The sequence below is a fragment of the Manis javanica genome, chromosome 2 (genome assembly GCF_040802235.1).
Source record: "Manis javanica isolate MJ-LG chromosome 2, MJ_LKY, whole genome shotgun sequence".
In the NCBI taxonomy this organism is placed as follows: Eukaryota; Metazoa; Chordata; class Mammalia; order Pholidota; family Manidae; genus Manis; species Manis javanica.
In genome coordinates this window covers 226,187,777-226,212,007 of record NC_133157.1, presented here as the reverse complement: position 1 = coordinate 226,212,007, position 24,231 = coordinate 226,187,777, and the positions used below count along the sequence as shown (strand labels likewise).

The following is a 24,231-nucleotide window of genomic DNA, read 5'->3' as shown; positions in this document are numbered from 1 at the left end:
TGCACAGCCCTCCCTGTGTCCCCCCGCACATTATACATGCTAATCATAATGCCCCCCTTTCTTCTTCCCTGCCCTTATTCCTCCCTTCCCACCCATCCTCCCCAGTCCCTTTCCCTTTGGTAAATGTTAGTCCATTCTTGGGTTCTGTGATGCTGCTGCTGTTTTGTTCCTTCAGTTTTTCTTTGTTCTTATACTCCACAGATGAGTGAAATCATTTGGTACTTGTATTTCTCTGCCTGGCTTATTTCGCTGAGCATAATACTGTCCAGCTCCATCCATGTTGTTGCAAATGATAGATTTGTTTTCTTCTTATGGCTGAATAATATTCCATTGTGTATATGTACCACATCTTCTTTATCCATTCATCTACTGATGGACACTTAGGTTGCTTCCATTTCTTGGCTATTGTAAATAGTGCTGTGAAAAACATAGGGGTGCATATGTCTTTTTCAAACTGGGCTGCTGTATTCTTAGGGTAAATTCTAGAAGTGGGATTCCTGCGTCAAATGGTATTTCTATTTTGAGCTTTTTGAGGTACCTCCATATTGCTTTCCACAATGGTTGAACTAATTTACATTCCCACTAGCAGTGTAGGAGGGTTCCCCTTTCTCCACAACCTCACCAACATTTGTTGTTGTTTGTCTTTTGGATGGTGGCCATCCTAACTGGTGTGAGGTGATATCTCATTGTGGTTTTAATTTGCATTTCTCTGACGACAAGCGATGTGGAGCATCTTTTCATGTGTCTGTTGGCCATCTGAATTTCTTCTTTGGAGAACTGTCTGTTCAGCTCCTCTGCCCATTTTTTAATTGGATTATTTGCTTTTTGTTTGTTGAGGTGTGTGAGCTCTTTATATATTTTGGATGTCAACCCTTTATCAGATCTGTCATTTATGAATATATTCTCCCATAATGTAGGATACCTTTTTGTTCTATTGGTGGTGTCCTTTGCTGTACAGAAGCTTTTCAGCTTGATATAGTCCCACTTGTTCATTTTTGCTTTTGTTTCCCTTGCCCGGGGAGATATGTTCATGAAGAAGTCGCTGATATTTATGTCCAAGAGATTTTTGCCTATGTTTTCTTCTAAGAGTTTTATGGTTTCATGACTTACATTCAGGTCTTTGATCCATTTTGAGTTTACTTTTGTGTATGGGGTTAGACAGTGATCCAGTTTCATTCTCTTACATGTAGCTGTCCAGTTTTGCCAGCACCATCTGTTGAAGAGACTGTCATTTCCTCATTGTATGTCCAGGGCTCCTTTATCAAATATTAATTGACCATATATGTTTGGGTTAATGTCTGGAGTCTCTAATCTGTTCCACTGGTCTGTGGGTCTGTTCTTATGCCAGTAACAAATTGTCTTGATTACTGTGGCTTTGTAGTAGAGCTTGAAGTTGGGGAGCGAGATCCCCCCCACTTTATTCTTCCTTCTCAGGATTGCTTTGGTTATTTGGGGTCTTTGGTGTTTCCATATGAATTTTTGAATTATTTGTTCCAGTTCATTGAAGAATGCTGTTGGTAATTTGATAGGGATTGCATCGAATCTGTATATTTCTTTGTGCAGGATGGCCATTATGTCGATATTAATTCTTCCTAGCCAAGAGCATGGGATGAGTTTCCATTTATTAGTGTCCTCTTTAATTTCTCTTAAGAGTGTCTTATAGTTTTCAGGGTATAGGTCTTTCACTTCCTTGGTTAGGTTTATTCCTAGGTATTTTATTCTTTTTGATGCTATTGTGAATGGAATTGTTTTCCTGATTTCTCTTTCTATTAGTTCATTGTTAGTGTATAGGAAAGCCATAGATTTCTATGTATTAATTTTGTATCTGCAACTTTGCTGAATTCCGATATTAGTTCTAGTAGTTTTGGAGTGGATTCTTTAGGGTTTTTTTATGTACAATATCATGTCATCTGCAAATAGTGACAGTTTAACTTCTTCTTTACCAATCTGGATTCCTTGTATTTCTTTGTTTTGTCTAATTGCTGTGGCTAGGACCTCCAGTACTATGTTGAATAACAGTGGGGAGAGTGGGCATCCCTGTCTTGTTCCCAATCTCAGAGGAAAAGCTTTCAGCTTCTCGCTGTTCAGTATGATGTTGGCTGTGGGTTTATCATATATGGCCTTTATTAGGTTGAGGTACTTCCCCTCTATACGCATTTTGTTGAGGGTTTTTATCATGAATGGGTGTTGAATTTTGTCGAATGCTTTTTCAGCATCTATGGAGATGATCATGTGGTTTTTGTCCTTCTTTTTGTTTATGTAGTGGATGATGTTGATGGATTTTTTAATATTGTACCATCCTTGCATCCCTGGGATGAATCCCACTTGGTCATGGTGTATGATCCTCTTGATGTATTTTTTTTTGTCTTTTTTTTTTTTGAGAGGGCATCTGTCATATTTATTGATCAAATGGTTGTTAACAACAATAAAATTCAGTATAGGGGGGTCAACGCTCAATGTACAATCATTAATCCATCTCAAGCCTAATTCTTGTCAGTCTCCAATCTTCTGAAGCATAACGAACAAGTTCTTACATGGTGAACGAATTCTTACATAGTGAATAAATTCTTACATGGTGAACAGTACAAGGGCATTCATCACAGAAACTTTCGGTTTTGATCACGCATTATGACCTATAAACAATCAGGTCAAATATGAATATTCGTTTGATTTTTGTACTTGATTTATATGTTGATCCCACATTTTTCCTTCTATTATTATTATTATTTTTATTTTTAATAAAATGCTGAAGTGGTAGGTAGATGCAAGATAAAGGTAGAAAACATAGTTTAGTGCTGTAAGAGGGCAAATGTAGATGATCAGATGATCAGTTGTGTGCCTATGGACTAAGTATTAATCCAGGCTAGACAAGGGCAGCAAGACACTCTTGATGTATTTTTGAATTTGGTTTGCTAATATTTTGTCGAGTATTTTGCATCTACATTCATCAGGGATATTGGTCTGTAATTTTCTTTTTTAGTGGGGTCTTTGCCTGGTTTTGGTATTAGGGTGATGTTGGCTTCATAGAATGAGTTTGGGAGTATTCCCTCCCCTTCTATTATTTGGAAAACTTTAAGGAAAATGGATATTATGTCTTCTCTGTATGTCTGATAAAATTCTGAGGTAAATCCATCTGGCCTGGGGGTTTTGTTCTTGGGTTGTGTTTTGATTACCACTTCAATTTCTTTGCTGGTAATTGGTTTGTTTAGATTTTGTGTTTCTTCCTTGGTCAGTCTTGGAAGGTTGTATTTTTCTAGGAAGTTGTCTATTTCTTCTAGGTTTTCCAGCTTGTTAGCATCTAGGTTTTCATAGTATTCTCTAATAATTCTTTGTATTTCTGTGGGGTCCATCGTGATTTTTCCTTTCTCGTTTCTGATTCTGTTGATGTGTGTTGATTCTCTTTTTCTCTTAATACATCTGGCTAGAGGCTTATCTATTTTGTTTATTTTCTCAAAGAACCAGCTCTTGGTTTCATTGATTTTTTCTATTGTTTTATTCTCAATTTTATTTATTTCTTCTTTGATCTTTATTATGTCCCTCCTTCTGCTGACTTTAGGCCTCATTTGTTCTTCTTTTCAATTTTGATATTTGTGACATTAGACTATTCATTTGGGATTGTTCTTCCTTCTTTAAATATGCCTGGATTGCTATATACTTTCCTCTTAAGACTGCTTTTGCTGCGTCCCACAGAAGTTGGGACTTTGTGTTGTTGTTGTCATTTGTTTACATACATTGCTTGATCTCTATCTTAATTTGGTCGTTGATTCATTGATTATTTAGGAGTATGTTGTTAAGCCTCCATGTGTTTGTGAGCCTTTTTGCTTTCTTTGTACTATTTATTTGTAGTTTTATACCTTGGTGGTCTGAGAAGTTGGTTGGTAGAATTTCAATCTTTTTAAATTTACTGAGGCTCTTTTTGTGGCCTAGTATGTGGTCTATTCTGGAGAATGTTCCATGTGCACTTGAGAAGAATGTGTATCCTGTTGCTTTTGGGTGTAGAGTTCTGTAGATGTCTGTTAGGTCCATCTGTTCTAGTGTGTTGTTCAGTGCCTCTGTGTCCTTACTTATTTTCTGTCTGGTGGATCTGTCCTTTGGACTGAATGGTGTGTTGAAGTCTCCTAAGATGAATGCATTGCATTCTATTTTCTCCTTTAATTTTGTTAGTATTTGTTTCACATATGCTCGTGCTCCTGTTTTGGGTGCATATATATTTATAATGGTTATATCCTCTTGTTGGATTGAGCCCTTTATCATTATGTAATGTCCTTCTTTATCTCTTGTTACTTTCTTTGTATTGAAATCTATTTTGTCTGATACCAGTACTGCAACCCCTGCTTTTCTTTCCCTGTTGTTTGCATGAAATATGTTTTTCCATCCCTTGACTTTTAGTCTGTGCATGTCTTTGGGTTTGAGGTGAGTCTCTTTTAAGCAGCGTATAGATGGGTCTTGCTGTTTTATCCATTCTGTCACTCTGTGTCTTTTGATTGGTGCATTCAGTCCATTTACATTTAGGGTGATTATTGAAAGATATGTACTTATTGCCATTTCAGGCTTTAGATTCATGGTTACCAAAGGTTGAAGATTAGATTCTTTACTATCTTACTGTCTACCTTAACTTGCTTATTGAGCTATTATAAACACAGTGTGATGATTCTTTATTTCTCTCCCTTCTTATTCCTCCTCCTCCGTTCTTTATATGTTGGGTGTTTTATTCTGTGCTCTTTTGTGTTTTCTTTAACTGCTTTTGTGGGTAGTTGATTTTATGTTTTGCCTTTAGTTAGTATTTGGTTGGTCTGCTTTCTTTGCTGTGATTTTATTTTCTCTGGTGACATCTGTTTAGCCTTAGGAGTGCTCCCATCTAGAACAGTCCCTCTAAAATACCCTGTTGAGGTGGTTTGTGGGAGGCAAATTCCCTCAACTTTTGCTTGTCTGGGAATTGTTTAATCCCTCCTTCATATTTAAATGATAGTCGTGCTGGATACAGTATCCTTGGTTCAAGGCCCTTCTCTTTCATTGCATTAAGTATATCATGCCATTCTCTTCTGGCCTGTAAGGTTTCTGTTGAGAAGTCTGATGATAGCCTGATGGGTTTTCCTTTGTAGGTGATCTTTTTCCTCTCTCTAGCTGCCTTTAAAACTTTGTCCTTGTCCTTGATATTTGCCATTTTAATTATTATGTGTCTTGGTGTTGTCCTCCTTGGGTCCCTTCTGTTGGGAGTTCTGTGGGCTTCCGTGGTCTGATCGACTATTTCCTCCCCCAGTTTGGGGAAGTTTTCAGCAATTATTTCTTCAAATACACTTTCTATCCCTTTTTCTCTCTCTTCTTCTTCTGGTACCCCTATAATTCGTATATTGTTCCTTTTGCATTGGTCACACAGTTCTCTTAATATTGTTTCATTCCTGGAGATCCTTTTGTTTCTCTCTGCATCAGCTTCTCTGCGTTCCTGTTCTCTGGTTTCTATTCCATCAATGGCCTCTTGCATCTCGTCCATTCTGCTTTTAAGTCCTTCCAGAGATTGTTTTATTTCTGTATTCTCCATCCCTACTTTGTCCGTTAGCTCTTGCATATTTCTCTGCAAGTCCATCAGCATAGTTATGACCTTTATTTTGAATTCTTTTTCAGGGAGATTGGTTAGGTCTATCTCCCCAAGCTCCTTCTCAGGGGTTGTCTCTGTTAGTCTGGTCTGGATCGAATTCTTCTGCTTTTCATGGCGATAGAGGTAGTTGTGGGGAGCTGGCACATGTGTTGGCTGGGAGAACGTCCCTTCTTGCTAGTTTGTGGCCTTCGTCTCGTGGGAGAATGGCGACCTCTAGCGGCTTGTGCTGGGCAGCTGTGCACAGATGGGGTCTGATTCTTGCCCGGCCGCAGTGGAAGGAGTTCTGCACAGCTGCTGTGGGTGTGACTGGCCTCAAGCTGCTGCTCCACTATGGCGGGGCTGTGCCGGAGGGGGAGTGGGCAGGAGGCTGTTATCACCATGAGCGGCCTCCAAGCTGCCCTGCTGCCCAGGGGTTAGGGCACCTGGAGTTCCCCGGGAATCCCAGCTGCTGGGCTGAGTGTCCTGGGATGCTTCCGTCCAGCTGTGGGGTGCCTGTCCCTTTCAGACTCTGATAAAGCACTCACTTTTCTTTGTCCCTGGGGCACCGGCTGCGGGGACCCGCTCACAGGTCTTACTGTCCTGTTTCCCTAGTATCCAGCACCCCACGCACTGTGTGTCTGCGCTCCGGTGTGGGTGGCTGGGGCTGGGTGTTCAGCAGTCCTGGGCTCCCTCCCCCTCCTGCTCGGACTCCTCTCCTTCCGCCGGGAACTGGGGGGAGGGGCGCTCGGGTCCCGCTGGGCTGCGGCTTGTATCTTACCCCCTTTGTGAGGCGCTGGGTTCCCGTGGGTGTGGATGTAGCCTGGCTGTTGTCCTGTATCTTCTGGTCTCTCTTTTAGGAATAGTTGTATTTGTTGTATTTTCAAAAATATGTATGGTTTTGGGAGAGATTTCCGCTGCTCTACTCATGATGCTATCTTGGCTCCTCCCTCCATGGTTAGTTATTTTTATCTTGTGACTTTTGAGGTTTTCTCTTTGTCTTTCAATGATTTGACCAGCCAGCGCCTAGACTGCCGACATTCCTGCCCATGGTCCCCTCCAGCAATGGAGAGCCTCCCTCGCATGGAATCTCTTTCATGCTGTGCGTGTCTTCCACAAGTCTTTTTTTTTGGTATCATTAATATACAATTAAATGAGCAACATTGTGATTACTAGATTCCCCCCATTTCTCTTTGGTAAAACTGTTAGTCCATGCTTGGGTTCTGTGAGTTTGCTGCTGTTTTGTTCCTTTGGTTTTTGCTTTGTTCTTATACTCCACAGAGGAGTGAAATCATCTGTCTTCCTTCAGTCCTTTTAAGGGCTCACCTGATTAAGTAAGGCTTACTCAGTATAAGCTCCCTTTATCCTCAGTCGTGCCATATAACGTAACCTCATCATGGGAATAAAATCCATTCTATTCATAGTCTTTGGGATCATGCCAGGCATGCACACCAGGGCAGGAAACCTTGGGGACTTGATTCTGCCTACCACTGCACCTTCTGGCTTCTGGAGAGTCCGAGTTGTAAAATTGACTGCCTTGGGCCCATCATTCTTTTGGGGTAAGAGCTCTAGTCCTGCAAAAATGCTCCATAATCCTTAGAACCATAATTATTTCCTAATTATAGGAAGTATTAAAATTGTGATTATTTCCATTGAGATTAAGTGCAGTTGCCACTCAGTCTCCTAGAACATCGCCCTCAGAGGCATCCCCCACCATGGACAGCACAGACAAGGACCCTGAACCAGAGTTCACCATGCCACCCTGAAGCAGCCAGGAAAGAGATGTTAGAGTCCCAGAACCTACCAGTTAACAGACGGAAGCTGAACTAAGCAAAGCAGCAAAAAGGAAATGATGATGTGAAATAAATTATAATAATAATGTAAGAGAAAGACACAAAATGATGGCAATTACATGGAACTGTCCCATGAGAGCACAGAATAATTTTGGGTCAATTTAGAATAAATTTGGGTGAAAGAAATTTATATGTTCCAAAATATAAACCCTATTGTCAACCTGGGGTGGTTCCCCTGCTGCAGGTATCTGCTGTCCTTGGACCACTCATGGGGCCTTCCTGCCACCTGCCCTACATTCTCCCCTGAGGTTCTGGCCCTGTATGTGGCACTTTGTCCAGGGCACCTGCCCTCCCTATGACAGTACCACTCCCTGACACCGCAAAACAGGCGGACCACTGCCTGGTCCATCTCTTTGCCTCTAGTCCCATCCCAGCACACCTGTGGGCTTGTCCGACCCCTGAGGCTCTGGTCCACTTTAGGCTCTGCTGCTTAGTTCCTGCTGCCACTGGGCCAGAACCATCCCTTTTCTCAGGGCAGCTCAGACATCCCCCATCCTGACCCCTTCGGATGCTGTGCTGGTGGAATGCCTCGGGGACCATGTCCGAACTTGCCACCCAGGTCCACATGGCACAGGCAGGCAGGGGTGCTGCAGCAGCTGGTGACCAGCAGGTGGCCAGGCTGGTGCATAGGGATGCCTGAACCGTATACCCTTTCTCCCTGCAACACACCTGTGTCAGGCTGGGATGAAGAAGCTTCCTTCTCCAGGAGGGGCTTCCTCGAGGCACTGCAGGACCTGGAGCATATTTGGGCTCCTCTAGGCATTCAGCCCTCAGGAGGCCAGAGGTCAGAGCTGGGTGCACCCCTCTGGGTGGTTGGACCTGCTGGGCCCTGCCTCTAAGGCCCCGGAACGCGCTTAAGGCACGGGACAGGCGCAGCCGTGGACCTCACAGTGGCAGGATCAGCTGTCCCTGGCCCGCCTGCCAGCTGCTGGCAGCTGCCACCCCACTGCTGCCAGGCACATCCCTCCTCAGCAGCGACAAGGGCCTGCGGCAGGAGATCCAGCGGCCGGTGCAGGAGAATGAGGAGCTGCGCCAGCTTGTGCGACTCATCCAGGAGAAGCAGGAGCTGAAGCTGCTGCTCCGCGACCGGGCCAGGGGCCGGGGCTTCCGCAGCTCTGGGCTCCTGGCTGAGTGGCTGTCAGCCCCTGGCTGCTCCGGTGCAGAGCCATCAAGTTCAAGGATGCTGGAAGACGTGAGCAGCACGCACCCAAGGGGGCTCTTCTGAGAGCCCGTGGGCCCCACCCATGAGCTTGTGTCCAGACCGTGAAGACGGGGGAGTCCTGCCTCTGTGGGCTCTGGCAGGCCAGGTGCTGCAGGCACCACAGACGGTCACGGAGTAGAGTGAGGGGCGGGGGCTGGGGTCAGGGCTCTTCTGGGAGGTGCAGCAGAGAGAAGGTGACATTTCTGGGAAGGAGTGGAGGGAAGGGCGGGAGCCACGAGGCTGGGGCAGAGCTTTCTGGGCTGAGGGAATGGTTTGTGCAAAAGCCCCGAGGTGGCAGGCGTTGGGTGTGGGGAGGTCCGGTGCTGGTCCAGTGTTGGTGGAGGGGGGCGCAGATAAGGGCCTCTCAGGTCAGGCTTTGGCCCCAGGCCCGTGTCCTCTAGGCTCCCTGACTGAGGGGGCCAGGGGACAGCTCTCCTGGTGAAGGTGACAGACTTGGCCAGGGCAGGGGCGTGAAGAGCGGTCTGGCTCTGGATGCGCATTCTGCAGGCTGACTTGACAGCGCTTGCTTTGCTTGCGGCAGGCTGGGTGTGGGTGTGAGAGAGAGGGACTCGCCTCTGCTTGCAGGGCTCGGTTGGGACGCTGGGAGTGGGGCCGCCCTGAAAAGGGCAGGCTGGGAGGTGACCCCAGGCCTTGTGGGACAGGCACCATGCTTCGGGGAGTACTCTGGCCACGCAGAGCCAAGGGGAGGCATGAGCAGGCAGTGGGTGTCACGTCAGGCCTGGCGCTGTTTCCTCCTGGCTGCTGAGGGACTGTGGGCCGTCAGCAAGGAGGGAGTGTGACTAGACGGGACGCCTCAGACAGCAGGGCGGCCACAGCAGCACCACAGGCGGCGGCTCAGACAGAGACGCCACGTCCTCCAGGTCTGGAGGCTGGAAGCCCAAGGGCAGGACGCAGGTTGGTGCTGGAGAGGCCCTCGTCCTGGCCAAAGACGCTGCCTTCTCTCCACGTCCTCGTGCCCTCAGCGGCTCCAGCTGCCATGCTGCTGCTTGTAAGGGCACTGATCCTATCACGGGGTCACCCTCATGAACTGGCCGCCCTCCAAAAGGCCACACTTCCAGGTGCCACCCCACTGGGGGGTTAGGCTTTGACATGGATTTTGGGGGACACAAATTCCATAGCAGAGAGGAGTTACTCAGACGCACACCCTTCAGGAGGACGTGGTAAAGAGGCCTTAGGGGGTAGGTGGCCAAGCAGGTCGGGAGCCCAAAGTGAAGGTGCTTCCCGGGGGTGGGACTGGGGAACAGGCAGGCCTCTGTCGGTCTTGCCTGGAGCGATTTCAGGGAGCAGGGGTAGAAGGTGGGTGCCTCTGGGGAGCAGAGTAGACCAAATCTGCTGGAGGGCCTTGGGGTGGGGCCTTCAGAACCTGCCATCGTGAGCTCATGGCCACCAGCTGGGGCATGAAAATGGGGCAGAGGTGTGGCCAGGGTGGTGCTGTGGGCAGCAAAAGGCTTGGGGTCGGGAGCACAGGTGGGCCCAGCTGGCAGCATAGGCAGCCGAGTACAGGCTGCCAGGTGCTGGTGGGTGTGGATGGGGCCATGAAAGCCTCTCTGTGCGTCCTCGGCTGAGCGTCAGGGAGGAGAGGCCATGTTGGAGGTCTGGTGGGCCAGGAAGGCGGGACAGTCACCTGGGAATGTGGGAGAGTGGCTGAGCTGCCACGAGGTTGTGGGTGGGGTTCTGGGATTGAAATGGGCCACAGACCAGTACCATGCGGGTTTCAGAGCAGGGAGGGTAGGGCTCCTGCCTCATGGCTACAAGGATTGTCTAGGGGCCTGGCCGGGCCCAAGGGATGGGGAAGGTGGTAGGAGGTCGATGAGCTGGGGGGCTGGGGGTGGCACATGGCAGGCACCTGCCTGTGGGTGGGTGGTCACCTGCACATGGTCGCAGCCCATCCCCAGGGGCGCGGGGACCATGTGCCTGACCCTGGGGCTAAGCCCTGTGTGCCGGCAGGCTGGAGTCTACCATGATGAGCCCAGGCAAGGCTGGAGGAGGGCACACACCAACTGGCGCCTGGGCTGGTGGAGGAAGGTGTGGAGTGGGGTCAGAGGTCATAGAGCCTGGCACCACACTGAGTCATAGGAGCTCACGTGTCCATCTGTCTTGTGACTGGAGCCAAGCATCTGGTCCTTTAATCCTCCTGACACAGAAGAGGATGCTGACACTTCAAGAGGCCATTGCACTGCCAGCAGGGTGCCAGCCCACCACCTGGCCTCATGTGACCCCCTCCTCCTGCCTCCCAGGGCTCACCAGGTGGCAGCCTGGGGTGTAGAAGGGGCCCAGGGTATAGGCAGCGACCCTGTCTGTCTGTAACCATGAGCGTTATGCTCCACTGCCGCCAGCTTCAGCCAGCCTGTCAAGCACAGAAAGAGCTCAGTCAACAAGCTAGAAGTTTGGTGTCTTGCCAATGGGTTTCAGCCCCAGGCAAGTTCACTATGGATTCAGTGTGACCAAAGAAAATTGACAGCAAAACGTTCTTTGGGGTGAAAGGGTTATACCCAACTTTATTCTCACAGTGGTAGGTCAGTCACTAAAATCCCATTCACTCAGAGCGAGTCTGCATGCAGCAAGCCGGTCTCTGCCTCTGGGCCTCTCTGTCTGCACAGCCGTCCTCTGGGCCTCTCTGCACAGCCACCCCTCAAAGCTGTCCTCTGGGTCTCTGTCCTCGGCGCTGCCACCACTCCAGCCTCTGCTCTGCTCTCCTGCAGCCTTGCAGCCCTGCCACCGTGTCGTGCCCAGAGCACTGGGCGGAGCTCTTTATATAGAGTCAACAGCCAGGTATTGCCCACAGGTGTGCAGTGAGCTAGTCAGCCAGGGCCAGGTGAGAATCCTGCCACAGGAACTCTCATTTTATCCACATTTGGCTAATGCGGGGACTATTGTGCTAAGGACCCATTGTAATTGAGGGTTGATTTCAAGTTCCTCTTATGCTGGGGAGCGGGGAGCAGGAGGGGACATCCAGAGGTCAGTGGGGGTCGAGAGTCTTAAGACTCCATGTCTTTGGCCGCTCGACCCCCATCAGCACAAGTGGGGTCACAGCATTCCCGCAAACTCTTCATAGAACGATTATGGTTGTATCTCTCAGGCTATAAGAAAACGAAGAGGCCTGTGTGCAGAGATGCCCTCATTGTGGCAAATCTAAACAGGAGTGTTGATTAAGGGTCTTGTGATAACTCATTTCTTCTCTTTGGTTTGTCTTTGGACTATTTCTGTCTCTGAACTCGGGGAACGAAAGAGACAGTGTTGCGCTACCCATGCAGTTAACCTTATTCTGCTCCTGGTGGCCTGTGAGGAGCTACAGACCAGCTTTCAGCTCCCTGGCACGTGGGCACACCGCCACCTGGCTGGGCACGTTAGCTCCCTTCAGCAGCGTCCCCTCTGCTTGGGAGGCCCCACCCTGCTCCCTCTCCTTGCACAGCGGGTGAAACCTCACCCTGCACGAGGGAGGGTTCCTGACTGTGCAGGAGAAAGAACTCTCCAGCAGGTTGGATGAGTGCAGATAAGGAAGGAATTCATTAAAGCAGGAGTAGCAGTGAATGGCAGCTGCCCTGCAGGCAGTGGAGAGCAGGGAAGTGCAGAGGGAAGGAGGGAAAATTCCTACTCAGCCTAAGGCAGATTCTCTTGCCAACTCCTGAAGCCGGGGTCACCGGGCGTCCCGTGTCTGCTTGGATCCGCACCGTGTGGGGACTGCCCCCTACCACCCAGGACTTGGGGGAGCTGTGGGGCACGGGATGGAGTGAGATTATGTTCTGGGAACTTCCCAGAGAGATTTTCAGGCAGGCTTCTAAAAGAAGATTGCACGGCTGACCATCCGGGTCACCCAGGCGGCGGGAACTTGCAGGCCCTGTTCTGAGCTCTCAGCTGCCCTTCCCTGCTTATCAGGAGTAAAGTGGAGACAGAGCACAGACTTGGAAACAGAATGAAATAGCAAAGACGCTCACCACTGGAAGAGCGCACAGACAAGACACAGGAAGTTGAGCAGTGAGAAGGCTTCATTTAAAAAGTACACACTTGAAGGAAGGGGCATGCAGGCAGCCTCAGAGAGGAGGTGCACTGTAAGGCCGGGGATTCTGTCTTTTTTTTTTTTTTTAGACAAAAGGCCCAGTTTCTTTAATAAATAAATGGCATTTAAAAGAAAGGGAGCACAGACTATTATAGTACATTGTAAGACCCTTAAGGACCACACCAACCAAATGCAATGTATTATGGATCTCACTTGGAAACTGATTTAAACACACCAATTATAAAAAGACATTTTACACTTACAGAAAAGTTGCCATGGTACGGAGAATTCCCATATACCTTCACCTAGATCCCCCAAATGTTACCATCTTACTACTACACAATTTACTTCATCATTCTCTCTATACATGTCCATATTAGTTTTTTAAAAGTTGCAAATGAAATGTTCTTTTACCCTAAATATGTCAGTCTGAATTTTAAATACTAGGACATTGTCATATATAACCATAGTACAATGATCAAAATCTGCAAATTAACACCAATACCACAACACTTGCTCCAGATTTTATTCAAGTTTTGCCAATTGTCCCATCTTTTAAAGCAACAGAAAATATTTTTTTCTTGGTCCAGAATCCAGTCTAGGATTACATATTGTGAAATCTTTTTAGTCTTCTTTAATCTGGAAAAGTCTTTCAGTCTTTGTTTTTCATGAGTTTGACTTTTGAAGACTAAAGGCCAATTACTTTGCAGACTTTCCCTCAATTTGGGTTTGTTTGATGTTTCTTTCTATATTCCTGTTATACATTTTGGGGAGGAATCCTCAAGAGGGATGTTTTGTTCTCTTCAGCACATGTTACCAGGACACATACAATAATTGTCCTAAAACTGGTAGTACTGTAAAATAACATTTTTGAGACAAGTAGGGGAAGTTGAAAACATATGATAAGAAATTATTGTTACTTTTGTTAGATGTTAAATGATATTGTGGTTGTGTTTTTAAAAATGGTACATATCTGCTAGTGATGTATAGACTGTAGGGGAAAAAGTTATTTGGCTTGATGTCTATTTCTAGGGAACTTGCTAACTCTAGGCAGAAGGCTATAAAGATTATATAGTCAGATCTTGATCTTTCGGAAAGAGTGTCCAATTTGTGCATTATTCAGATCTTTGAATATTTCTCCTTTCTTCTGTGGTTCCTCTTTTGGTCACTACATTTATAGCTTACCCAGTGTAGTACAGAAAACACACAACTGTCAAGTTTTGTGACTTGTTGGATGAAGAAAGCCTGTGGGGAAGAGAGTAAAGCTACTGGCTGAAAGTAGATTCATACATAATTTCAACATTTCATTTCATATTGTGATTTTTGTGTCTTATTACAGATAATTATGAGTCTAATGAAATGTGATAAGTTAAAATGAGTACATAATAAAACTTTACCACCAAAATATCAAAAAGTCTTCACTGGGATTCTGTCTTTTAAGGTTTCCAAGAATGCGGCAGTGGGCAGCGGGGCAGGGGGTGGGGCTGCAGGCATGACCTGTGGTCTCGTGATGCCTCTCCAGTGAGAGGCCCTATGTCCTCGTCCACAGTCAGCCTTACAGATAAATCTGTAAAATAAACTTAACACATGGAACTTATTGGTCAGGTTCTTCTCCAAGATGGTGGTTGCCCTCAAGCGGTGGGGACACATCATTTGGGCCCACTCGCCCTGCCCTAGTGGGTTGTTAGCTGATTACTAAAGAATATGTTAGGACTCTTACCTCCTAACTCCCTAGTTTTTAAAATGGAATCTTAGCCTTAAGAGGGGGTCCTTCCTGTTCTTGCCATACTGTTTGAATCTCAGCATTTTTCATCATAGGCAGAAGTCAGTCACGATGCTTGTCCCGTGTCCCTGCCCTGCCCCACGTCCAGGGAGCTCCGCAGGGCGCGCTCCGGGCAGCAGACCCCTCGCGGGGAGAGCAGGGCGGAGGGCAGCCCGCCGGCCGATCACCGGGGGTCTGGCCTCTTCCTCCGGGTATCGTGAGTCTGAGCTCGCCGGGGCCATCGCTTCTTTGGGGGCGGCCTGCCCCCCGACGCCTGGAGGCGGGCCCCCGGGTCGCTCGCGGAGCGGGGAGGGCGCGTTCCCCGCGGGCCGAGCCTGACGCAGACGCGGCGGCCGGGCGCGTCGGGGCGGGTCGTGCGGGGAGCGCCCGCTTCCGGGCTGGGGGCGGGCGCGGGCACAGCCTGCAGGGAGCGCCGCCCGGACCCGCGGCGACGACCCGGAGCCGCCCGGCCAGATGGGCCCCGCCCCCGCCCCGCCCCCGCCGGCCGTCGCCCGCTTCCCGGTTCGCCCGCCCCTCTGGCCGCGGGCCGCCCTCCGTCGCCGGCGCAGGCTCCGCCCCGTGTGCCCCTTGGGCCCGAAGGTCGAGCAACCGGGAGGTGAGCTCCACCCACCCACCTGACCCCCAGCCCGAGGGCCCCTGTGGCTCCCCCACCGCCGAAAGGCCTGATCCAGGTCGTGGTTCTGCCCCACCCCGGGACACTGAAGACAGGGCAGTGGGCGCAGTCGGCCCGGCGCGCGGCCCGCCCGGCTCTGGCTGTGCCTCGGGCTGCCCGCTGCGCTGGGCCCCGCAGTGCCGCCCTGCGCGGGGCCTCGGGGATCCGCGTCGTCTCCCCAGCCCCGCTGTGCTCAGGGCCGCCTGCCTGTGCTCACGCCCGGGGCCTGCGCACAGGTCCGCTGCTCTGTCCGCCTCTCCCACGTCTGCCGCCTGGAGAGTCGCCGCTGGACTCCAGCGCTGTCGTCATGGGCAGCCCAGAGGGGCGCTTCCATTTTGCCATTGACCGAGGAGGCACCTTCACAGACGTCTTTGCTCAGTGCCCAGGGGGGCACGTGAGGGTCTTGAAGCTGCTCTCAGAGGACCCTGCCAACTACGCAGACGCACCCACCGAGGGCATTCGCCGCATCCTGGAGCAGGTGGCCAGAGCGAGCAGCGGGTGGGAGGACCCCAGGCCCCAAGGCACGATGCTGACCGCATGGCTCGTAGGAGAGAGGTGTGGTGCTGCCTCGGGACCAGCCGCTGGACACCAGTTGCATTGCCAGCATCCGCATGGGCACCACAGTGGCCACCAATGCGCTGCTGGAGCGGCGAGGGGAGCGGGTGGCGCTGCTGGTGACACGTGGCTTCCGGGACCTGCTGCATGTGGGCACCCAGGCCCGTGAGGACCTCTTTGACCTGGTGAGCTCCCCCATGCCAGAGGGCAGCCGGGTTGTGCAGTTTGTATTTTCCCATAGAGCCACGGCTCCTTGCGGGGGGTGGTCCTCAGAAGCGGTGAGTGCTGGCCCAAGGCCACCAGCTGAGAGTCAGAGAGGAGGTTCCGGGCACTCGTAGTGGGCACTGCGTCCCCGTCCTCATAGTGCTTCCATGTTGCCCTGCTCCTGTCTGCCACCATGCCCCGTCCAGGACCTGGCTGTGCGGCAGCTGCAGGCAGCCTGTTCAGGGTGAGGGGTGGAGTTTTTCCCTCCACCCGCCTCCACTGCTGGGTTCTGGGAAGGAGCCGCCCTTGGGGTGGGGCAGTTGGCCACCCAGATGCTGGGGGCAGAGAGCTCCCCCCTGGCTGGTCCTCGCTGGAGCCACTCCGGCCGACTGTCCCCTGACTGGCTTATCGGGACACATCCCTTCGCCTGCACGCCCCACCCGGGCATGGACCCCAGCTAAGGCCCTCAGGCCTGGGCCTCCTCTGAGCCTCTGCCTGCCCCCAGGCAGTGCCCATGCCCGAGGTACTGTACGAAGAGGTGCTGGAGGTTGACGAGCGGGTGGTGCTGCATCGTGGAGAGCCAGGCACCAGGACACCTGTCAGAGGTGGGATTGTCTCCGGTGAAGGGGTATGGGGTGGCAGGCCCTGACTGGCCTTTGACGGGGTGGTGGTGGGCTCCCTGGTAGGCTGCACAGGGGACCTGCTGGAGGTGCAGCAGCCCGTGGACCTTGGGGGCCTGCGTGGCAAGCTGCAGGGGCTCCTGTCCCGAGGCATCCACAGCCTGGCAGTGGTGCTCATGCACTCCTACACGTGAGTGTGGGCTGGCCTGGGGCGGCGGGCCGGGGCTGTGGGCAGGAGGGACCGTGCCATCGAGTGGTCACCCTAGGTGGGCCCAGCACGAGCAGCAGGTGGGAGCACTGGCCCAGGAGCTGGGCTTCACACATGTGTCGCTGTCCTCGGAGACTATGCCTATGGCACGCATTGTCCCTCGGGGACACACGGCTTGTGCCGATGCCTACCTCACACCTGCTATCCAGCGCTATGTGCAAGGCTTCCGCCGTGGCTTCCAGGGCCAGCTCAAGGTGAGGCCCCTGCCCGCTCCTGGCCACCCCTCCCTGTGCTGGCCCAGCCCCTCACTGGCCCCCCTGCCTGCAGGACGTGCAGGTGCTGTTCATGCGCTCTGATGGCGGCCTGGCACCCGTGGACTCCTTCAGTGGCTCCCGTGCTGTGCTCTCGGGCCCTGCTGGGGGTGTGGTTGGCTACTCAGCCACCACCTACAGGGCGGAGGGCAGTCAGCCTGTCATTGGCTTTGACATGGGAGGTATGAGGACTGGAGGGTGGGGTGGGGGGTGTCAGCCAGCAGCACCCGGGCCTGTGGAGTGAGTCCTCTCTACCCGTCACTTTTCAGGCACATCCACCGACGTGAGCCGCTATGCTGGGGAACTTGAACATGTCTTTGAGGCCAGTACAGCAGGTGTCACCCTCCAGGCTCCCCAGCTGGACATCAACACAGTGGCTGCTGGTGGGGGCTCCCGCCTCTTCTTCAGGTCAGCCCCGCCCCCACGCCTGGGCAGGGCACTCCCAGCCCCGCCACTGACTCAGTCCTTTTCCCCCAAGGTCGGGCCTCTTCGTGGTGGGGCCTGAGTCCGCAGGAGCTCATCCTGGGCCTGCCTGCTACCGCAAAGGTGAGAGCTGGTGTCTGCCCTGCCAGGCCTCCTCTTGCACCACCCCGGCCCACCCTACTCTTTCAGCCCCATCCTGCTGCCCACTCCTGGCCCCTGCCTCCAGCCCCCAACCCCCACACGGTGCATACCTCCAGGAGGCCCCTTGACAGTGACGGATGCTAATCTCGTCCTGGGTCGCCTGCTGCCTGCTTCCTTCCCCTGCATTTTTGGGCCGGGAGAGGACCAGCCACTGTCCCCTGAGGCCTCCCGAAAGGCCCTGGAGGTGGTGGCCACTGAGGTCAACAGCTTCCTAACCAGTGGGCCCTGCCTGGCCTCCCCGCTGAGCCTGGAGGAGGTGGCCATGGGATTCGTGCGTGTGGCCAACGAGGCCATGTGCCGGCCCATCCGCGCACTCACACAGGTAGGCTGCCTGTGCCCGCGCCTTGCCTGCCCGGTCCTCTGCCCCCCATGCCTCTCACTCTGGCAACCAACAGGTGAGAGCTGGGGGCTGGGCAGGGCAGGGTAGGCCACTGAAACCTCTCTGTCTTCCCAGGCACGAGGCCATGACCCCTCGGCCCATGTGCTGGCTTGCTTCGGGGGAGCTGGTGGGCAGCACGCTTGTGCCATTGCCCGGGCCCTGGGCATGGACACTGTGCACATCCACAGGTGTGTCGGGTGTGGTGCGTGCGTCTTGGTGTGGGGGTTGTCTGTAGGAGGCTCCCTCGCCCTCATCGCCATGTGACCCGTCTCTGCAGGCACAGCGGGCTACTGTCAGCACTGGGGCTGGCCCTGGCTGACGTGGTACATGAGGCACAGGAGCCCTGCTCCTTGCTCTATGCGCCTGAGACCTTTGTGCAGCTGGACCGGAGGCTGACTCACCTGGAGGAGCAGTGTTTGGATGCCCTGCAGGCCCAGGGCTTCCCCAGGTGGGGCTCTAGGGGGCTCTGTGTCTGGCAGAGGGCTTGCAGCATCCCAGCCACCCCAGGCGGGTTTTCCACCTGACTTTCCAGATGCTGCCAGGGGCTCTTTGGGCAGTGGTCAGGGAGGGCTAGACTCCAGATCAGGCATGCTTGAGGGACAGCCTTTGTGAGTGCCCCACCTGCCCACTGCTGCAGGTCCCAGATCAGCACGGAGGGCTTCCTGCATCTGCGCTACCAGGGCACAGACTGCGCCCTGATGGTGTCTGCCCAGCAGCACCCAGCCACCACATGCTCACCCCGTGCTGGTGACTTTGGGGCAGCCTTCGTGGAAAGGTACGTGAGCTCTGAGTCCTGGGAGCCCGGGCGGTGGCCGCTGGTCTGGCCACCCTGCCCTGATGGCTCCCTTGGGGCTGGTGGGTGTGCAGATACATGAGGGAGTTTGGCTTCGTCATCCCCCAGCGGCCAGTGGTGGTGGACGACGTGCGGGTGAGGGGCATTGGCTGCAGTGGCCTTCACCTTGAGGATGTCCCCAGAGCCCAGACTGGGCCTCCCCGGGTAGACAAGGTTGGTAGCCCTGCCTGTGCCCACCCACCCACACCCATAAGGGCATGGGGACAGGTGTGGATGGGGACATCTAGAGAGGAACTTCACCCACCCCACACTGTCCTCAGGTGACCCAGTGCTACTTTGAGAGGGGCTACCAGGAGACCCCTGTGTACCTGTTGGGAGAGCTGGGCTGTGGGCACAAGCTTCAGGGACCCTGCCTCATTATCGATAGCAACAGGTAGGCTGGAGTCTGGCCAGGCTGTGGCTGTGGGGCTGAGGGCTGGGCCACAGCTGCCAGGGCCTTGGTGAGCTGGGCAGCCAGGTGGGGTTCTCTGGCCCAAAGCTGCGAGTCTGAAGGCCTCTGGGGCCCATCATGGTTGGGGTGCCCCTGACCTGGGGATGCTGGGCAGGAGAGCCTGGCCTACCCCTCTAGCCCCTCTGTGTTCCTGCCGCCAGCACCATCCTGGTGGAGCCAGGCTGCCAGGCAGAGGTGACTGAGACTGGGGACATCCGCATCTCCGTGGGGCCCGAGACCCCCAGCATAGTGGATGCCCAGCTTGACCCCGTCCACCTGTCCATCTTCTCGCATCGCTTCATGAGCATTGCTGGTGAGTGGCTGTCTCTGTCCTTCCCCATGGCCCTGCTCCCCGCGGTGTAGTTTGGGGGCCTGCATGTAGGGCAGAGGTGGGTGCTGGCAGCACGAGTGTGGGTGGCAGAGGGAGGGTGCTGCCCAGGGGAGGGGCAGACGCACTCCTGCTGGTGACAGGAAGATGGCCCAGCCCCGGCCCTGGAGGACACAGCCCCGCTGTACCAGCAGGGTGTGATCTGGGGTTGCCATCCTGGGCACGGACGGGAAGCACTGGAGACCCTGAAGCTTGTACCTTGCCCAGGCTCTTGCCATGCTAGGCTGGCCGGAGGGTTGATGTGGGGCACTAGGCTCTCACCGGGGTGCCAGGCAGTGGTAGAGGCAGGGCGTGCCCCTCACACAGGCAAGGTGGCCTGGCTGTGGTGTCACTGTGTCCGGGTGGGCCACCACCACCTTTGGATAATCAGGGCCCTGGAGGCTCTGGAGGCACAGGTGCCGCCTCTTCGTACCCTGGGGCTCTGCTCTGGGAAGGATGCGGCCAGCAGATGCCTGGTACTCTGTGTCCCCAGAGCAGATGGGCCGCATCCTACAACGCACAGCCATCTCCACCAACATCAAGGAACGCCTGGACTTCTCCTGTGCCCTCTTTGGGCCTGATGGGGGGCTGGTCTCCAATGCCCCCCACATCCCTGTGCACCTTGGCGCCATGCAGGAGACCGTGCAGTTCCAGGTTTGGTGGGCCCCTCTCCCCGCCCTCTTGCCTGGCCCCCTCTCCCCACCTCTGCTCTCCATACCTCCTGTCTCCTGGCTTCAGATCCAGCACTTGGGGGCTGACCTCCACCCCGGCGATGTGCTGCTAAGCAACCACCCCAGTGCAGGGGGCAGCCATCTGCCAGACCTGACTGTCATCACTCCGGTGAGGGCCACTATAGGGCATTTCTGGGGGGCAGGTGTGGCCGACACAACTGACTGTTGCTCTCCATCCCTAGGTGTTTTGGCCGGGTCAGACACGGCCTGTGTTCTATGTGGCCAGCCGTGGGCACCATGCTGACATTGGAGGCATCACACCAGGCTCCATGCCCCCACACTCCACCTCCCTGCAGCAGGAGGGCGCTGTCTTTCTGTCCTTCAAACTTGTCCAGGGTGGTGTCTTCCAGGAGGAGGGTGAGTAGGAATGGAGCTGGGGTTGGGGGTTGGCAGTTGGGGTTTCAGCTAGCACACGAGGCTGCCGCCCACAGCTAGGCAAGGCCAGATGCTGGAATGCAGCCCACTGGCCCAGGCCTGCCTCAAGGCTGTGGGTGCCAGGCAGTGACCCCCTGGGGGTGGTTGCAGACCCTCTCTCAGAAATGAGCAGAGGAGCTTTGCCTGGGCTCAGTGGTTTGGGGATGGGATGTTGGCCAGGATAACCAAAGGACTGGGTACAGGAGAGGTCAGAACTGATCTCAAGGGAGGCAGCTGCTCTTGGTGTTTATGGTCTGCACTGGGGTTGCACTGGGTCCCCGGGCTGCAGAGAAGCCACGGGGCTAGGGGTCAGGGGCTGCAGGCTCTTGGAGAGAGTCACTGGGCAGCATCATGGCCCACGCTGGTCTGCCTGTGCCACAAGAGCCCCTGCCTGGGTGCAGAGTGAACACGCTGTCTGAGGGTGGCCTGGAGGCTGGGTGGGGGCCATGGGGGAGGGGAAGCAGTAGGGGCCGTGGGTGATGCTGAGTCTCAAGCTGGGCAGCAAGGGTGGAGGTGGGGTGACAGCCACAGGCTGCTGTAGGTGCCGAGGACGCAGACACAGTGACCTAGGCCTGGCTGCTCCCTCAGCGTGGGATGGGGGCAGGGGGCACGGATCATGGGAGGGACATGGGCAGGAACGCAGCAGAGGATGCTGGCCTGGCAGCCTCAGAAAGGACGTGACCCGGACTCGGGGGAGAGGCTTTCCCAAAGCGGGGAGGGGTCCTTGGGGCCAGGACTTGCCCAGGGGGGCAGGACTGTTCAGGTCTGTTAGGCAAGAAGGGGTAGGGGTGCGGGTGGGGGTGGGGACAGGGCTAAGGGTAGTGTGAGTAAGGGGAAGGTCAAGAAAGTGGTATTTCTCCTGGAAGAGGAGGGGCTCCCAGAAAAGGCAGGAGGGAGTAGGGCCCATAGGCGGTGGGGCAGGACCAGAGGAGTGGAGGAGGGACCAGAGTTTGACAAGAGATGGACCCACCCCTCTCCCCCTCTAGGCTCCTGCAGCTCCTGTGATGTGACAGGCAAAGCTGCCTGCCTGCCTGGGGTACTCTGCAGGGCTGGGGCACAGGAAGAAGGTCCAGCAGATGGGGGAAGGCTGGGGGGTGTTCTGGGCACTGGAGCTAGCAAGATCATGGTGAGCCAGGGATGAGCCAACGTCTGGGGGCCCCCACAGTGCCCAGTAGGGACACAGCAGGTGTGGAGCGGGGCGCCAGGCAGTCCCCTGGGGCTTGCAGGTGACTCGGTGGTGACCTCACCCGTTAGCGTTAACTGAGGCCCTTCGGGCGCCAGGCAAGATTCCCGGCTGCAGCGGGACACGGAATCTGCATGACAACCTGTCAGACCTACGTGCCCAAGTGGCAGCCAACCAGAAAGGCATCCAGCTGGTGGGAGAGCTCATCGGGCAGTATGGCCTGGATGTGGTGCAGGCCTACATGGGCCATATTCAGGTGGGCCTGGTGGGCAGGAGCATGGGGGCAGCTCGGTGCCCACCCCCAGGCAGCTGGCCCACCTGGAAGGCGAACATACTCCTGGCTAGGCAAACGCTGAGCTGGCCGTGCGGGACATGCTGCGGGCCTTCGGGACCTCCCGGCAGGTGCGGGGACTGCCCCTGGAAGTGGCTGCAGAGGACCACATGGACGATGGCTCCCCAATCCAGCTCCGTGTGCAAATCAACCTGAGTCAGGTCAGGCTGTGGTGCGGGGGGTGAGGGAGGGGCCTGGGCATCGGAGACGGTGTCTGGCTGCTGAGACCTCTCCCCCCGCTTTGGCTGGCAGGGCAGCGCAGTGTTTGACTTCAGCGGCACCGGGCCTGAGGTGTTTGGCAATCTGAACGCACCGCGGGCCATCACGCTGTCCGCCCTCATCTACTGCCTGCGTTGTCTGGTGGGCCAAGACATCCCACTCAACCAGGTGTGCAGGGGTGTGCAGTGTGGGTGGGCAGCAGGACGTCAAGCCCCTGGTCACCCTGGGTGAGCCTGGGATGAGGTCAGCCCAACAACAGACTGACCTTAAGAGTGCTAGTTGGGGGGGAAACATGCATCTCCTAGTTGCCCCTAAGAGGTGGCCTCTCCCTCACAGGGCTGCCTGGCGCCAGTGCGCATTGTGATTCCCAGAGGCTCCATTCTGGACCCGTCCCCTGAGGCGGCCGTGGTGGGTGGCAACGTGCTCACATCGCAGCGTGTGGTGGACGTCATCCTGAGGGCCTTTGAGGCCTGCGCAGCCTCCCAGGTGCGGTGGGTGGGTGGGCGCCGCTCAGGCTTGCTGGGCGGCAGGGCCTTGGGTGGGGAGGGGATGCCTGTCCAGCCGAGCGCAGCTGCCCCTTGACCCTGCCAGGGCTGCATGAACAACGTGACCCTGGGCAACGCCCACATGGGCTATTACGAGACGGTGGCGGGCGGCGCGGGCGCGGGCCCGGGCTGGCACGGGCGCAGCGGCGTGCACACCCACATGACCAACACGCGCATCACCGACCCTGAGATCCTGGAGAGCAGGTGAGCGGTGGCGGGGGTGGGAGGGAGGAGGGCGGGGGGCGGGGCCTGGCCGCTTAGCCCCCGTGCCGTGCAGGTATCCCGTCATCCTGCGCCGCTTCGAGCTGCGGCCGGGGTCCGGGGGTCGGGGCCGGTTCCGGGGCGGCGACGGCGTCATCCGCGAGCTGCTCTTCCGAGAGGAGGCGCTGCTGTCCGTGCTGACAGAGCGCCGCGCCTTCCGGCCGTACGGCCTCCACGGTGGGCGGCTCCCTTCCTCTGCACCCCAGCCTCTCTTCCCTCCCTGCCCCCTGCCCCGCCCCCCAGTGTCAGCGCCTTCCTCGCCTCTTCCCGCAGGGGGCGAGCCCGGCGCCTGCGGCCTAAACCTGCTGATCCGCAGGGACGGCCGGATGGTGAATCTGGGCGGGAAGACGTCCGTTCCCGTGTTCCCCGGGGTGAGGATCGCGGCCGGTCCTGCCCTGTCCGCACCCCATCCCCCATCCCCCATCCCCCATCCCCCAGAGGGTTGACAGAGTCGAAAAGTAACCAGAGACCGAGTTTGATTTGGTTCCTGAAGGAAAGGCGGCACCCACTGCGCCTCCGTGGCCCAGGCCGGCCGCTGTGGGTGCGCTGCCCCGGTCGGGGGGAACCGAGGCGGGAGGCAGGGCGGCGGCCATGCCTGCGCTGAACCCGGCCCTCTGATCCGCAGGACGTGCTTCGCCTCCACACCCCGGGCGGCGGCGGCTACGGGGACCCGGAGGACCCCGCCCCTCCGCGGCGGTGGGCTCGGCCGCCCGCGGCCTTCCCGGAGCGCGGCAGTGTCTCCGAGTACCGCAGGGCGCAGGAGGCCGTGTGAGGGAGGGAGGCCCACGCAATAAAGCTCCCCGGGCGCCCGGCCCCGCGGTCCCGGTCTCGTCTCCACCCCGCCCCGCCGCCGCCGCCGCCTCAGGGCCTGGACCCTCGGAGTCCAGGTCCCACCGCCGGGTGGGCGGTGAGCCCCG

At 55.1% G+C, this 24,231-nt stretch overlaps 1 protein-coding gene across 1 annotated transcript; it reads left to right on the top strand.

The window, feature by feature from the left end:
• Positions 1-14,868: 14,868 nt before the first annotated feature.
• Positions 14,869-24,126, top strand: OPLAH (5-oxoprolinase, ATP-hydrolysing). Its single transcript, XM_037023342.2, has 27 exons — positions 14,869-15,022; positions 15,316-15,557; positions 15,628-15,819; positions 16,344-16,443; positions 16,525-16,648; positions 16,725-16,920; positions 16,994-17,159; positions 17,247-17,385; positions 17,456-17,523; positions 17,658-17,923; positions 18,056-18,168; positions 18,258-18,428; positions 18,618-18,755; positions 18,848-18,986; positions 19,094-19,206; positions 19,425-19,576; positions 20,124-20,284; positions 20,369-20,470; positions 20,544-20,718; positions 22,030-22,214; positions 22,304-22,450; positions 22,542-22,676; positions 22,845-22,994; positions 23,100-23,257; positions 23,331-23,491; positions 23,588-23,685; positions 23,940-24,126. The coding sequence occupies exons 1-27, from the start codon at positions 14,881-14,883 to the stop codon at positions 24,084-24,086; spliced, it is 4,080 nt and encodes a 1,359-aa protein (XP_036879237.2). The 5' UTR covers positions 14,869-14,880; the 3' UTR covers positions 24,087-24,126.
• Positions 24,127-24,231: the final 105 nt, after the last annotated feature.